This window comes from Tachypleus tridentatus, chromosome 11 (genome assembly GCF_004210375.1).
Source record: "Tachypleus tridentatus isolate NWPU-2018 chromosome 11, ASM421037v1, whole genome shotgun sequence".
Lineage (NCBI taxonomy): Eukaryota > Metazoa > Arthropoda > Merostomata > Xiphosura > Limulidae > Tachypleus > Tachypleus tridentatus.
In genome coordinates, this window is record NC_134835.1 from 87,251,045 (window position 1) to 87,268,566 (window position 17,522).

A 17,522-nucleotide genomic window follows, 5' to 3' on the forward strand; every position below is an offset into this window, starting at 1 on the left:
CGCTTCCTCTGACTTGCGACTTGCACATTTTTATCTAAAAAATCCTACTTCTTGAGCCTAGATGTCAAAAGTTCAGCATTCGATTTTGTTAGACCAAGCTCTCTGATCGAGTCATTGAGGTCTCTTTATTTGGGGTAGTATGGATTTCTCTCACCAGCTGCACCTCTGAAATTGTAATCTGGATCTTCAACGTCTACATCCTCTTCTGATTTGCTGGTCTCTTCTGAGGATGTCTGCCTTCTCTCTGGCGGAGTGGGTACAGGGAGCTAAGGGCAGTGTGGCACTCGGGCGATGGATGATGAAAGGTCCGGATACATTATAGCAGATGCATTATTGCCAACCCGACGTTTGGAAGGGTTCACCCTGCAGAAGTAACAGTTGTTTGAGTGGTCAGTGAGTTAATTCCAAATTCTTAGAATAACAAGCTTTATGGCTCTCTTTTTCTCTCTGTACTATCCTGCAAAAGAGGAGGATGAAAAATAAATTTATTTCATCCACAACTGATGTGTAAGAGGTTCATGCAAAATATTTTATGTGTAATATTTTTTCTATACTATTGGAAATTAAAAAAAAAAGATATTTAAATTTTAAAAGGTCTAAAATTTGTATAATATAAAATCTTACTATTCAAGAAAGCAAAAATTGTTCGTCTTCCTTCTAGAGTTTTTGCAGTGCTCACAGGTAAAATGAGGTGCCCAGGGTTTGTCTTGATCCCCGACAAGCATGCCGAAATATGCCTTGTAGGCTTCACACATTTTAGCAGATGCTGTCACAGAGTACTTTTTCGCTCTTGTCTTGATAAATTGGCCACATACATAGCAGAATGCTTGCAGGTTCTTGATGCCATCTCTGATAAAATCAGATAGGTCTATGTGCTCACTTAGACAGCTAGAACTAAACTGAAGTGGTGAGTAGTGAGTCCCTTATATATATTACTATGGAAAGTTCTAGAAAATTCTAAAAGGTTCTTGAAAATTCTCGTAAGTTCTACAACATTCTAGAAAGTTTTTGAACATTCTTGTAAGTTCGAGAAATTCTCTATCAGCTGCTCAGCACTGAATCTACCTGGAATGTTCTGGAAAATGGGTAAATTTGAAAATTTTATTACCCAGGTCACAAAAGTAAAGTTTGAAGACAAAAATAGGTATTTTCCATTTACTTTAGGCATAAGCAATTAGGAAATAACACTTTCTGGGCAGGAACAAGAAAAAGTAAAAGTTTTGTTACACAGTGTAATTAGGCATCAAAAGTACGCTTTACAGCAGTGAAAGATCACTCATCATATTCCACTTCATATTATGAATATAAACCTGAAAAAATTCAAAACTCTTTGGATTCCTCATCCACGAGGTTTTAGTTTACTAATTACAGTTTAGTAGTACCAGCACGAGTTTCATTTTGAAATAATGACATGTAGAAATTGACCAGACTGCTCTGTTTGCCAACTCTACGTAAAGTCCTGTTCTTGAAGTATATGGTTTAGTAAAACGTATGACAGGATAAAAATACTTTTATCGAAGTGCAATCTGCTGATTGAATAGCATAAAACATTAATAACCATCTCATAGCAAGCTACAAAGATTTTAGTTAGGAAATTACAGTGAAATATTTATTTGTTCAGAAGACAAGTATCAAAGCTTAAGCATATCAATTACCACTCTACTAGCTTATAGAAAGAAAGTAATACTTAAAATTAGAAAAGAAAGATTTCCATAGTGAAAGAATAATGTTACATTTTTAAATAATATGGAAATCTAAAGCTGAAGTATTCCAAACGAGTAGATGATTATTGTTAAATGTTAAAACTGATTAATTACGGAGAGTAATAAGTAGCTTTGAATAACTGACCTACAATCTCAGTGAAGAGTGTTTTGTTATTGTTGTTTACTGCCCGTGTTCCCGAGTATCGATCTTGGAACCCCAAACTGAAGCTCAAAGCCTAAGATAGAAACGCTGTTTTTAGTAAATGTGTTCTTAAGATAGTAGATTTAGAATCTGGAACATTGTGCTAGAAAAAAACAAATTAAGACTAGTTTTAAAAAATAACGTAACTCATTAATACAGCTAAAAAATACAAGTTTAATATACGTTTTGAATATAAATGGATTAAATAGTATAATTTATCATGAAACAGCTTATGTTATCGTCAAATCGAGCTAGATTGCGTAAATTATACAGAATTTACAAAATTATTATCAGTTTTCTTGTTTAGTATATTGAGTACAGAAAAGGTTGACGACAAATTCAATATCAAGCTCTATATACACGTAGATACAACTTTAAAAGAATGGCATCACATAAATAAATTTATAATTAATTCGATAGCTTGTATAAACTATGTTGTTCATGTAATGTGCAACTATTGGTAAATAACTAGATCTTGAAGCATTGTATCATTGTATCATTGGAAAGATGATCTTTTTATTTTTTATATTTTTTTCAAGGCCCGGCATGGCCAAGCGTGTGAAGGCGTGCGACTCGAAATCTGAGGGTTGCGGGTTCGCATGCCCGTCGCGCCAAACATGCTTGCCCTTTCAGCCGTGGGGGCGTTATAACGTGACGGTCAATCCCACTATTCGTTGGTAAAAAAGTAGCCCAATAGTTGGCGGTGGGTGGTGATGGCTAGCTGCCTTCCCTCTAGTCTTACACTACTAAATTAGGAATGGTTACCACAGATAGCTCTCGAGTAGCTTTGTGCAAAATTCAAAAACAAAAAACAAATCTTTTTTTTCACTGTTATTTCGTGATCTTTAGGTAAAACTTTGTAAATTTACATTTCACCAAATTTATTATAAAGATAGTGAAGAACGAGAAATAAAAAAAAATTAGTTATAAATCTTTTTTAATGAAAGCAGAAAAGTTTTAACTTATTTATTTCATTTATTAAATCAACTATAAACTCATTATTATCCACACTTTCATTCTCATTCTCATGAACCCGAAAGATCTGAGTTGCTTATAAAAGGAAATGTTTTATTGAACACATACGATGTGACAGATAAATATCGTATTATAATTGCAAAAGGCGACTACTGCAATAGAAAATTAGTGTTTAAAATATTCGAATCATTATTTCAGTAATTTAATTTTAAAAAAAATATAGTCCCATCTCATTCAAAAACATGAGTTTAAATTCATTGATTGACTTACACTGATTAAATTGCAACTTATTTTGACTGACACTCAGTTTTCTTGTATAATTTATATCTATAATAAATAAGTTGCTAAAATTAATTGTGTGCATGAGAATATGCACACATACAGATAGCCAGTTTGTACATAATAATAAAGACTTATCGTTTGTATGGTAAAAAAACATCTGCAGCTGTGACGAAAAAACTAACCAAAACGAATTAGGACAAATTTATTTTTTTTTAAGTAAGAGACTCGAGTAATCATTGTTATATATTTGAATTAATATGACAGTGGAACGAATGAGTACATCTTTTTAGAGCAGTTTCTGATGTGCTTATACACAAATAGAATAGATGGGTGGTTAAAAGTAATGACAAAATATGTCAAACCACGTTTTTATTGTTTCGTATTTTCACTAGTTATAAGTTCTAAGAACATGGTTTCAGAACGTGCTTACACATTAAATGCGTTTTGTGTTTACAGAGTACTTGCAGCATAGAACTAAATTTCACAGCTTGCTGATAGAGATAGTCAGAAGTTAAACTACTTTCTGATCATACAAAATGTTATGACAAGAGGTAATCAGGACGTTTTATTTTAACACCGGCTAGACAAATTAGCTCAGCATACTGTAGTACTGATGCTAGAATGATCAACAGGTGGTCATTCCGGTAAGCGGTCACTTAGGGTTATTTCGATAGATTATTATGAATGTAGGTCGACACAACGGCCAAAACAAACATATAAAAAAAAAGAAACTAAATATTAATGAAAATACAATATGATAAAATCTATAGGGACGATACTATGGTGGTACCATAAAGAGAGTTACACCAACTTTCTTATATTTACTCTTAATTGCAGAAATTACATTTTAAATTTGAGAATCGCTGGAAAAATCAACTTGTAGTGCATAGCGCATCTGCTTCAACATCATCGCTGCATCTTTGGGCTTTACTGAGCTTTTAGTCTCAGAAAATATTAAAATTATTGATTTATTATATATAACTCCAATGTACCTTTATCAAGATAACGATATTATTGTGCCAGTTTTATTATGTTTTGCTGTCAATGTAGTAATTAATTGACGAATCAAAGTGACTGGGACACTTTCGAATAAGTTCTTCCCTCATCCGACTTGGATCCAAGGTTTATCTTAATCACAACACTTAAACTATCACATTCACAAACACACCTAGAACATATAGTGTTCACTCTCATGGTCTCTGGTCAAATAGTGTCAAAGATTTTCTTTTCTTTTAAACAAAACAACTCAAACCGCTTGGACGAGGCTCATTTTTTGGATACATATTAAAATGCTGAACTGGCTTGTGTGGCAGGTGTTGAAAATACTTTACATGACTTTCGTAACAACATAATTTTTGTTTTGCAAAATTTTAAGGTCCAAGATATTATTTATGTACATGCTAACGGGTATATAAATGTATAGATCACGTTGTAACCGATACGGTATAAAATATAATTTAGAAAACTAATAAAGCGTAGGCCCGGCAGGTGGGTTAAGGCGTGCGACTCCCCGTCGCACCAAATATGCTCGCCTTTTCAGCCGTGGGGGCGTTATAATGTGATGGTCTATCCCACTATTCGTTGGTAAAAGAGTAGCCAAAGAATTGGCGGTGGGTGATGATGACTAGCTGCCTTCCCTCTTGTCTTACACTGCTAAATTAGGGACGGTTAGCGCAGATAGCCCTTGAGTATCTTTGTGCGAAATTTAAAAACAAACAAACAATATAATTTATATATTGACTGAGAAAAAATAAATGAATATTTACCGTTATTATCACTGAATATCCTGTATTCACTCACAAACAACAGAAGAAAAATATGAGCAGATCGAAGCCAATACCAAAAGTTTACTTCTATTTTTAGTCAACTACTGATGCGATAAATTCAAAACGTATCATCTAATGTTACATGTACCCGCAACCCTCAAAGTTGGCGTCAAGGGGACGTCTCCTGTGAACATTTCTCACTGCTCCCGGGCTGAAAAAATCATTCGCTGCTGCATTTGGGAATAATGATAATCATTATATATATATGTTTATAATGGATTAGCGTTAGGGTTTAAAGACTCAAGAGGCAGCACTGCGTGCCGCACGCCAGAAAAATTATTTCGCCCTTTCAGCCGTGGGGAGGTTATAATGTGACGGTCAATCCCATTATTCGTTCGTAAAAGAGTAGCTCAGGAATTGGCGGTGGGTGGTGATGACTAGCTGCCTTCTATCTAGTCTTACACTACTAAATTAGGGACGGCTAGCGCAGATAGCCTTCGAGTAGCTTTGCGCGAAATTCATAAACAAACAAACAAACTAATAAAGCATGTATCAAAGTATCGTTAATCCACAAAATGCTTAATCTGTAAGATTTTCTTTCTAATTATGAAGCTCCACACGTACTCATTTCCTTATACAATGTAACAATGACCCAGTAGAATTCTATAAAATAGAAAACAGGCCCTTTATCCAAGTGACATATATAGATGCAAGTTTGGATGGAAATGGTATTTTGTAATCTAACTCAACTACGATAATTACTAAATGCTCTTCCATCCTAATAAGCATTACAAAAATAGTTCATGTAAAGCTTCGTTAAATTATATGACATGTTCTAAGTATGTTTTCTCGAATATTGTTGTAGGTCAAGATGTTGCTTTCTTAGAGACCGAAAGCATACAAAGTGAAAATATTAACGGCAACCAACAAGCTAGCAAGACAAAAGAAAACACAAGTAAGTTAGATGTATAACATTGTCTTCATACAATTTATACTAACTTTAAGCAGCAGCATCCACTGTCAACTGTGACCGAGTAATATAATTTGACTGTTACTCTTCTAGCGCATCCACAGGCCCATAATCTGAAGTGTGGCTTTTGTGGCAAAAGATCTCGACTCATGAACCATTGGATTGATAGTCCGGACACTCTAACTTCCAGGTTATATTTGGCTCTGTCCTTTATAAGAAATAATTAGCAATGTTAAAATAAAATACACCATAAATAATCTTTCATTTACATATATGCAACTCTTGTTCTAGTTTGTATTTTAAACCCGAAAGACACCTTATTCAACACATTAAAACCCCTTGGATTCAAGTATAAATGTCCTAATTTATAACTGCTGACAAAAGATAAGATAACCTGCTAGCAACATCCACCGCCTGTTCAGTTATTCTTAACAGAAATGTGGGATTGGCTGTCACAGTTATAAATTCCCACAAATGAATGAGCAAATGTGTTCACGACTCGAACATTAGGATTTTCGATTCACATCCCCATACGCAAACCTCTGAACCACCATGTGCTTCCAAGTAGCACAGCGGCATGACTGCAGACTTAGAACTACTAAAACCGGGTTTCGATACACGTGTTGAACAGAGCAAAGATATCCCTTTATGTAGCTTCGTGCTTAATAACAAACAACAAATGAGCCACACTATACAATAAATATCTTTAATTTAACTGTTTATCGCAATTATCAACTGTTTCTGACCTTGAATTTGTTTCTCACTTATACTTAATGTCACAGACATTTTATACTTGTGGTAAATAGACGATTGAAAATATAAAAGCTTAAATAGTTAAAGGAAGTATGTTAATACAACCCAATTAGTTTTCACTTCAAACCAAAATTTTAAGAAAATACATTTTCAATTAATTTATACTTAACTCTTTGTGTGGTGGTAATTATTACTCAGTCTATTAAATAAGGATTACGGACTTCATAAAAGAGATAATAATTTATTGGTTTAACAAATATTTCAGCTCGACATGCATTATATTTTGCTATTCTACTATTTTCTTACATTTCTAAAATGTTATATAAGAGCTTTAAGAAATAACAAAATGTGCAGCGAGTACACATTCTGTTCATTTTTAGAACACAAAGAGGACAAACGTACGAGACAACTTATTGGAGGAAAGTTTTACTTTTTGTTTGTATTTGCTTACTTCACACCAAAAGTTTTTAAGGTTGTCTTTTCACTCGGTACATTTAAGTTGTAGACTTAAGGAAAAAGAAATTTCCGGTAAAATTTCGACTTGTCTTTGAACTAGTTATACAACTTTTTAATTTCGTACTCCACGATACGTAGTTACCCTGACACCTGGTAGAGAAATGAAACATTTATGTAACCATACGTTTTGGTAATTCTCCATGAGTCTCAGTGTATATATGTTTTGTGCTGAATTAGGAGAAATATATATATGTAGAGCAACAACATATATACATATATATATGTTAAATGTTCTATCGCGGTACCAGTCATTGCAGATAATCAAGTTCTGGCTAATTGGAAAGAAACCCAAAAAATGAATCAGGAACCAAATGAACAAAAGCCTCACACTTCGACTAAAACTGGTGTACAGATTCCACTGTTAGGAATCCACAAAACAAACGTAGATAACAGTGATGATGCTGATAAATTCGGACCAAACGAGAAGCAGAAGAAAGACGTCGTTAACTGGACGTTACCAAGTGCAAGGGACACTAGTAATAATGTAATTGAAGATTTTACTATTTTTATATGTAATCTATTTAAAATGTGTCTTTATAAACTAAATACTTAAATGAGTAGTTCTACTTGCATAATGCCTTTTCTTTTCAGTATTTTCAATATTTGTTTTAAATATTTAGAAAAAAACCATAGCTTTTATTGTGCTGATATAGTTAAGAAACAAAAGCACAACTCCTTTTAAAGACGTATATGTAATGATTTCCATATCATAACAATAAAAAAAGATTTTCTTGTTTGGTTCTCAATAAAGATGTTTCTCGAGTTAATAACAAGATGCAGGAATTTGTGCGGCCTATTGTAATTATAAAGCTTTGTTTCCTGTGCATACAATTACATGAGAAACTAAGTTCAAGAAACCTAAATAAAGCATCAAAATATACAAAAATGTTTGGTTTGTGGTTTGTATGTTCACGTTGAGAAACATTTTAGAATACATACTGTCTCAGAACTTTATAGAAAATTGGATTTCTTTGTAACATTTATAAGATAATGCACAAGTATTGTTACGTATTATGATATGTAAGTTTAATTTAGAAGCACAAAATAATTTCAATCCAAACAAATTATCCTAATGTTGTGAGTTAAGCCTATACTGAATACATTTCTTAAACATAGGATATTTAAATCCACAGAACGTGAACAGTAAATGTACCCTAATGTGAGAGTTATTTACAATGGCGAATACCTTTATTGCAATAGGGATGCACTGACATTTAGATTTATGAATACATATATTTATATTGGACAATTAACTAGCACCGTAAATTACTTTCACAGTAAAAATTAAATTTCTCTGGAACAGAATGCAGGTTTACAGTGTAACTAGTGAGAGTTATGTAATATTACTTGATTTTAATGTATTCATTTCGAACACGTTGTTGTGTCAAGTATAAATTTTGTTTTACGAATAAAGGTACTTGAAACGCTAACATCATTTACCTGTTAAAGTGTAATAATTATTATTTTAAAGTTAAATGTGTCAGTTGTAGGAAAACCTAAATTCAAAGAAGATAATAAGTCTGTATGTTTGGTCTTACATTTGGTTCTATAGGATTATGACACCAAGTTTTCAGGCCTCCAGTATTCTCCTGAAGACCTTGCAGAATATATTCTGAGAACAGATGATGAAAAAGGTGTGGCAATGGCTATTGAAGAATTACTAACAGAAGGATTGGTACGTATTATTTATTATCTCTGTCACTGAAGGTGGACAGAAGTTATGTTTTTCACCTCAGTGTGTGTGTACTTGTCAGCAAGATTTCTTAAAAAATGTGAGAATGGATACAGATGAAAGTTTGTATACATTTGAAATATCACCCACCTTAGAAGTTATTAGTTCCTAGAAGGTCAAAGTTAAAGACCGGGATCACAGCAAGGCCACTAAAATCCAAAAAATACCTATCTATTGACATGGAAACCAATTTTTCAGAATATATTTGAACTAAATTCAGTCAAAAATGATCACATTTTGGTAACACTTGGTGGACATATGTAGATTATTATTCCTCACTGTCCTACCAAAAATGATTTGTGTCCAATGATAAAGACGGACAGACGAACACATTTTCATATTTTATTGATAGTCGAATAAGATCAACGATGCACGGCTGAGGTGCACACTCTACTGAATGCCCTCTACTTTCAAATATGTATGATTAAAAAAAAAGAACGTCATTGTTAACTGTTATGTTTATAATTAAATTAATAATGTCCCATAATTGTAGTGGCAAGTGCTAAAATGCTCATTACACAATACTAGTGTTACAACAATTTTTTTATAAAAATGACCACGTTTAATGGTTTCGAACGTTGCATATAAACTCAACAACAACGACCACATTTGTTAAACCAAAGTCTACTGAACAAATAACTAGAAAGAAGCATAACTGAAAGTTTAAATTCTAGATGGTTATAATACAATATCGACTTTTTAGTTTAAGGTTTCAAAATTATGAGTTACGATCTCAAAGAATTCGATCTAAGTCAATCATTTTCTATAAAAATGGATTATTTTCTACGTTTTGTTTTTATGATTTTGTAGAGTCAAAAGCGGGTAACAACAAAAATTGTTGTAACGATAGGGGCTGTTATCTTATTATGAACTGAGAAACGATATAATAAAAACGAGTTTTTTATTATGTTTTGAGACGAAAATCTTATCAGGTGAATTATATGAAGATGTTTGTAAATACACAAGAAACTAGCATAAGATATATGATCTTTCTCTAAAATTATTTTTAATGAAACAGAAAAACTCTTATATCTCCTACTAAGGAAGATTAAAGATATCAAATCTGCAAAGATAGTAAAAGGAAGCAAAGTTTCTTAGCATTAAGATTTTCGTTGTTGTCGACAGTAAAACCATTACTTAAATTAAGTATATAGTTTGTTTTATTACTAGCTAACCGAGCTTTAGTGTTAACTTTACGTTTTGATATACTTTCATAACGAAAAAATATTGAACTATGAAAGTTCAAAGAGTCTATAAAATTCTGGTTAATCATCACAACTTTATTATATGTGGCTTATAGATGACCAGAGAGAAAGCAATTTTCTATCTTCAAGAGGTCAAGACAGAATTAAACCATATGAGAGAGCAATATGAACAAGTACATCGTATGGTTGAAGAAAAGGAGATAAAACGAGGTCAACAAGAAGCTGCTCAGGCAAGTGCTAGTTACAGGATAAAACATGCTTATCAACCTATATTAATATGGCCTAAACAGTTATATGATAAAACATGTTTGTACACTTATATTAATGTGGCGTAAAAAGTTATATGATAAAATATGTTTGTCAACTTACATTACTATGACCTAAAAATTATAGGATAAAACATATTTGACAACTTATATTAGTATGACCTAAAATTATAGAATAAAACATGTCTATCAATTTATATTAATATGATCTGAAAAGTTACAGGATAAAACGTGTTTATCAATTTATATTAATATGGTCTGAAACGTTATAAGATAAAACATGTTTATCAATCTATATTAATGGCGTAAGAGTTTTAGAATAAAACATGTTTATCATTTTATATTAATATGACCTAAAAAAGTTATATGATAAAATATCTTTATCAATTTATATTGACCCGGCAGAGCCAGGTGGTTAAGGCACTCGACTCGTAATCTGAGGGTCGCGGATTCAAGTCTCCGTCGCACCAAACATGCTCGCACTTTTAACCGTGGGGGCATTATAATGTGACGGTCAATCCCACTACTCGTTGGTAAAAGAGTAGCGCAAGAGTTGGCGTTGGGTGGTGACGACAAGCTCCTTTCTCTCTAGTCTTACAGTGCTAAATTAGGGACGGTTAGCGCAGATAGCCTTCGAGTAACTTTGCGCGAAATTCAGAACAAACCAAACCAACTTATATTAATACGGCTTAAAACGTTATGGGATGAAACATGTTTATCAATCTATATGAATATGTTCTAAAATTTTCCAAAATGACGATGACATAAAAATTATGCTTTTTATGCTGAATTACAAATGAAATAAGACATAAAATAAACGTGTTTCCAACAAGTATCACTGAAATAACAAACAAATAATATTTTCTAGTAACAATCAGCGTATTGACAAAATGATAAGGAATTCATGCTTCCATTTCTTTCATACAAGACACAGTTTAAGCCACATATACCCTACTGCACATTTAATGAACATCTGGATTAAATGATAAGTTATGAAAATATGAGTAACCTTTTTCTAAAATAGTTCAATAATTACTGTTATGGCGTGATATTAATAAAACATTCAACCTAAAATTCGTAGATTTGGTGGATGTGTCGACAAAAACAAGCCTTTAAAAATTACTTTGCAACACATATTTTGAAATGATTCCCTCTGGCAAAGCGATAAGTCTACATTAGAGAATCTCACGTGGTTTTGCTATACGAGAAAAAGTGCATATATTTTTATATGTTAAATATATTTAGTGAAAACATATACGTATCAATGTTACAAATTGTATAAAAAATTACTAATTATACTGATACTCAAGAACACTAAATGTTGGATAAAAAATCAAATTAAGTCGTAGATTATCAATAGGACAAAAAGTAACATTAGTCGTTCCTAAAAATCTTTATGTTCAAACAGTTTGTAAGGGTTCTCAATTTGACATTACATTCTTCAATTAAAGAGTGTCTAGCGACGCTTTTTTCACTAAGACTAAACAGCATATTTCATAGCTTTGAATATAATACTGATTATTGTATATCCATGTAACTGCTTCGTAGGGTGTGGATGAGTATTCACAAAAACTGGTACACATTACATTTATCCTAGGAGAAGTTTAAGTTAAATATGAAATGTAACCATGATTGTGTATTTTTTTGAAGCACAAAAGTGACAAAGCACAGTTGTTTGTGTTATGAGCCTTCAGACTTATTACCGGACCACTAGAGGGGAGGACAAACTTTTGGAACTTCTGGGAAAATAGTATTTTCATAGCTGCTTTTTCTAAGAAAATTTTAAAAACATTTTTAACAAAATAACATTTGATCATGAAAACTGCGTTTAGTTTAATGTCTCAACTTCAACCAATTAGAGCGATTCTTATGTACATTACGTAAAATGTCTGATGTGTTTTCAGATTTTTCATTAAAAGTGTTCTGTTAATTGAAATGTATAAGTTTAAGTTTTTCTTTGCAAAATAATAATCCTGATTGTAATGCTAGAAATATTTCATTCTGAAACTGATACAGCTGACATTTAACTATTTGATTTAGAACTCTGAGGTACTGTGTGTTTTTCAAAATTTAATCTTTTAATTTATTTCTACAGGAACTTAAGCCTAAATTACAGAGATTACCGACACAAAAAGATAACCGCCCAGAAACCTTTGTTCATGAAGAATCAGTGAAAGCAGTTCCAACTAAAGAAACAAAAGTGCGAGCAGTCCCTACTGCAGTGACAAAGCCAAAAGCTAGTCCTTCCAACGTTTACCAACCTCCGACCCTCAGACCAAAGCCATATAATGCTGCCATCTATGAGCCTGTGGAACAGCAACCGGATGTCGACATGATTATGATCATGGAAAAACTTCGCTCTGCCGAATCCTTCAATGAAGAATATATATTAAAGGAAATAATCTACCAGTTAGCTAAGAACATGTTTGAACAAAGTATCTTTATTGGTAAATATTGTCTAACAGCACGTGTTTTAATAGTTGGACACTTCTTAAAGTAAATGCTTTAATAGACAGGTGCAGCACTAGTAAATACACCAATACTGTATTATCTTGCTCCATATTACACATTGTAATTACACATTTCTGATGTTCTATTTTTTATCGTCAAATAACCATTACTGAATAAAAGGTGAATAGTGTTGGCTGGCGGGTATTACTTATATAACTTGAATAAATATTTTTCCATTTATATATCTTGCCATTTTATAGAATGAGGAACTGGAACGTCGTACGTTGCACTTCAGTTCTACACAAACACACCCCATCTCTTCACCTTTACCTTGTGGTAAAGCAATTTCATTGTTATTGTTGAGCGTTCGTGAGTTTGTTTTGGCATTCAAATATTGTATCTACCGCATGGAATCGAACCCCTATTTTAGCGTTTTTAGTCCTTACACTTACCGCTGTCCCACCTTCACTTATCAAACAAATAATTTTTTTCATAGGCGGCTCTACACTACTATTAGATCATTTGAAGTTTCATGTCAGATTTATAAGTGTTTTGTATATTTAAGATATTAGTTACAAATCTTTTAGTTTGGAGAGCTTAGCATGGCCTGGTGATTAGAGCACTCGACTCGCAATCTGAGGGTCACAGATGTTATTATGTTCAGTCGATCCCACTATTTGTTGATATAAAATAATTCAAGTGTTGGTTAGTTGCTTTCCTTTTAATTTAAGTGTTAAATGAAGGACGGCTAGCGCAGATAACCCTCGAGTAGCTTTGAGCGAAATTCAAAACGAATAAAAAACAAATCTAATTTGGAAGGATTATAATAGTGTTCTATTTCATATTAATTTATAACAGTTCGGCCTCTTTCAAACATACCGGCCCGGCATGGCCTAGCGCGTAAGGCGTGCGACTCGTAATCCCAGGGTCGCGGGTTCGCGCCCGCATCGCGCTAAACATGCTCGCCCTCCCAGCCGTGGGGGTGTATAATGTGACGGTCAATCCCACTATTCGTTGGTAAAAGAGTAGCCCAAGAGTTGGCGGTGGGTGGTGATGACTAGCTACCTTCCCTCTAGTCTTACACTGCTAAATTAGGGACGGCGAGCACAGATAGCCCTCGAGTAGCTTTGTGCAAAATTTCCAAATAAACAAACAAATTCAAACATACTATATAGTACTAGAAACTACGTATTGCATGATTTTGCTGGTTTAGCAAATTAGTTTGAGCGTACATTATAAACACATTTTCTATAAGACTTAAAGTTAACATAAATGGTAATTATACCATATTATTAGTAATAACATTCAACTGAAAATATTCATAACAGGAGATCAAATTTGTTTAAAACATTGAATCTGTTTTTTTTTTTTTATATTTACTGATATGGCATTTTAATACTGCTTTTACCAGCAAACACTCGAGACATTTACAGTAAGATTACTATTATTGTTAAACCTTTATTACGCACTACCTACATTCAGCTTCCCAGTGGCATATCGACATGTCTGCAAACTTACATTGCTACAAATCACGTTTCGATACTCGTTGACCGGCAGATATAAACAAAACTTACTAACCGAAATACACTGAATCATCAGTTAGGTATTCTCTCGGTTAACAGTATTTTTTTGCAGTAATCATGAAATATCTGATAATGTTAAGATTTTGGAAGATTTACGTAAATCTTTAACTTATACACTAAATTACCGCCACAAATATAACATTCATAAGCGTCATAAATGTAAAATTTACTATTTTAATTAAGCTTACCGTGAAATAAAGCGAGCCATTACAAACCGTATGATTAAAAAGTATTTATATGCTTTTACGGCGTAGCGTGACAGTTTTGACATTCCACTCGCTTTCTGTGAGCAGTAGAATCGAATCCCGTCACCAACTATCGTTACTTTTTCAACAGTAAAAGTATAGTAGTGTTCTGTTATTTGTTGGTAAATATGGAGGCCAAGACTCGCTAAAATCAGGGGTTCGATTCCTATCGGTGGGCTCAGAAGATAGCCCGATGTGGCTTTGCTGTAAGAAAACACACAAGTTATCTACTCTCTAGGCTATGACTTGATATTTAGGAACGACCAACATCTATAGCAGTATAGCTCATGATAAGGTTTGAGCAAAAAAACCCAACAAAAAACAAACATGCATGACAATAATTAGGTACTACATTGCATTTTTTATTCTCTGCGGTATCTGAGATTTAATAATAAGGCATTTTTACTTATTTATTTTATCACTAGGTGACCCAGTCGCCGAAGAATCCCTAACCAGGTTTAGCAATTTTCTTGCGACTCAGGTAGCAACCAACAGGATATCCAGGGAAATGGAACAGACAGTTCTTGGTAAAAAAATAAGACTGTTTTAACAGGAACAATAAATTAAAGGAATCAATAGTTTTATAGCTTAGGTATTATTAATTAGATAGCATTTAAACATTCATATACCATAATAGTTCTATTTCGAAAATTACAGTTCTTTTGTTAAAACAATTACTCTAAAACAAAAGATAATTTATCATTAGAAAAAGTAATATGAGATTGAGAAATTAGTGCTTGTAAATTAAAACGTCATCTAATGTCTCTCAGGTTACCCAATAAGCTTTAACACATTATACTTTGTCTAGTTTTGTCTTGTACGGTATTTTCTATCACAAAAGAACAATTTATTGATAAAAAATATTATTTAAAAAAAAATTGAATTTATTATATTGCGTATAAAAAGAAGAATCACGATTGAGTGATCTATTTGATTTTCTTATAACTAATTCAGTCTATACACATTTTGCGAGAATATTTCACAAATTCTTAAATCTAAAACGGTAACATTCTATCAGCTGAAATTTAAAAAAATAAATATTTTAGCTCGCTTATATTTTACATTTATGATATAGGTAAAAAAATAATCTCATTTTTTGTTATCGAAAATACGTTTGTCAATTTAATTGGATGAAAAAGGTTTTTAAAATACGTTTCTGTTAAAAAGAGCGGGATTTAAACATATTGTTTCTCTCTTTTGGCTAGCTGGTTACCAAAACCTATGAACACCTACCTCCCTTTTGGGTTTTTTTTGGAGAAGAAGCGCCAATGCTATATATATATTAGTTTTATGAATAACTGTAACTACACTTATTTAGTTTGTGCATCAAGTGTGAAAAATGAGAAAAAGTTAAACTGAACTAAAGTATAATAGATCTAGTTGTTTGAAATTAGAAACTTATGTCATTAACCGGGTAGAATCAAACAATTCAAAGAGACAGTGATCATATAATGGATGTGTTAAAGATAATCAATGACTTGCAAGTCATGTATCTACTTTTTTATTGTAAGTATACAACTGATTTATAGTAAAATTAGCAATTGGATTTAGACTGTTTATTGGTATAATAATAAGTTTAATTCATTAACTCATGAACATATTTCAAGTTTTGCTATTCTAATTTTCACCAATTCATTCTTTTTTATATGAGAAATGTAACATATTTTTTATAGAAAACTTATTTTTTTAATTTTATTGGGATAAACTGTTGTAATTTAAATGAAAACAGCTGTATATCTTTGGTTTCCAGACAATAAGATAACCAGCTTCTTGTCATTAAGAGTCATTCTACAAAACAGATATTGCATTTTTGCACACATTTAAAAGAATACGTTTGTATTTTATATTTAGTGATTTGTTTTTGTGTTTACATTTATAATTTAGCTATTGTGTCAACTGCTCTGGTCGACAGTTTACAGGAGTACTCGGGATTGGGCTACAGTGACTATAGATCTCCGTATACAAACTCTATGGCCAACCAACAGCAAGAAATAAAATACAACTTCAAAGCAGCAAAACCTACGGAGAGAATGAAAAACCGTTCGCAACTTGCAGGTAACGTTTCAACAAAGTTAACAATTTATCTAGCTTTACGCATACACAGCACAAATATTTATCAATACTTTCACGTATGTGAGAGCTAAGAAAATAAATACAGTGTAAAGTGCAATGCATTTTCACGTTAAAATTAAAAAAGACGTAATTATGTAGTAGTAGGTAATCACTACTGTTATAAATTTTTTTATTTAAATATATTTATGATATATCAAAAGTATTGTATTTTTATGTGAAAATACAGAAAAAAAGGAGCTATTAACAAACGTTTGTGGTTTATTGTTATTTTGGCCCAGCATGGCCAGGTGGCTAAGGCGTTCGACTCGTAATTTAAGGGTGGCGGGCTTGAATCCCCGTCGCACTAAACATGCTCGCCGTTTCAGCCGTGGGGGCAATATAATGTGACAGTCAGTACCACTATTCGTTGGTAAAAGAGTAGCCCAAGAGTTGGCGGTGGGTGGTGATGACTTGTTGCATTCCTTCTTGTCGTACACTGTCAAATTAAGGACGATTAGCGTAAATAGCTCTCGTATAGCTTTGCGCGAAATTCAGAAACAAGCGTACAATTATTATTATTTATTGATATAAATGTTTTGTCTTCTAGAAGAAGCTAACCCGAACAAAACAACAATCCGAAGCCAAGAGGAATCTAACAAGAATAGTGATGTACGTTAAAGTTTGTTCTATTGAGGTATGTATGAAGACTAGCACGTATCAGAACAAACATTACAGTCCTTACTGAAGTTTAACTTACACTTAATTTCTTACTAAATTAGAAACGTTTATTTTTCACATACTATAACTATAAAGCATATTAA

General features: G+C 32.7%; 1 protein-coding gene across 3 annotated transcripts in view; it reads left to right on the plus strand.

The window, feature by feature from the left end:
• Window positions 1-17,522, plus strand: part of LOC143232696 (uncharacterized) — a 76,512-nt gene that overhangs the window by 55,892 nt on the left and 3,098 nt on the right. The window contains exons 8-15 of one of the 3 annotated variants that reach the window (XM_076468434.1): window positions 5,794-5,883; window positions 7,416-7,651; window positions 8,720-8,842; window positions 10,200-10,334; window positions 12,466-12,817; window positions 15,075-15,176; window positions 16,534-16,704; window positions 17,312-17,395. In XM_076468434.1, the coding sequence (XP_076324549.1) occupies window positions 5,794-5,883; window positions 7,416-7,651; window positions 8,720-8,842; window positions 10,200-10,334; window positions 12,466-12,817; window positions 15,075-15,176; window positions 16,534-16,704; window positions 17,312-17,379 (1,277 nt within the window). In that variant the 3' untranslated portion in view covers window positions 17,380-17,395. Of the gene's footprint in view, window positions 1-5,793; window positions 5,884-7,415; window positions 7,652-8,719; window positions 8,843-10,199; window positions 10,335-12,465; window positions 12,818-15,074; window positions 15,177-16,533; window positions 16,705-17,308; window positions 17,396-17,522 lie in introns of all 3 variants that reach the window. The other 2 variants (XM_076468433.1, XM_076468435.1) reach the window with 2 other exon arrangements.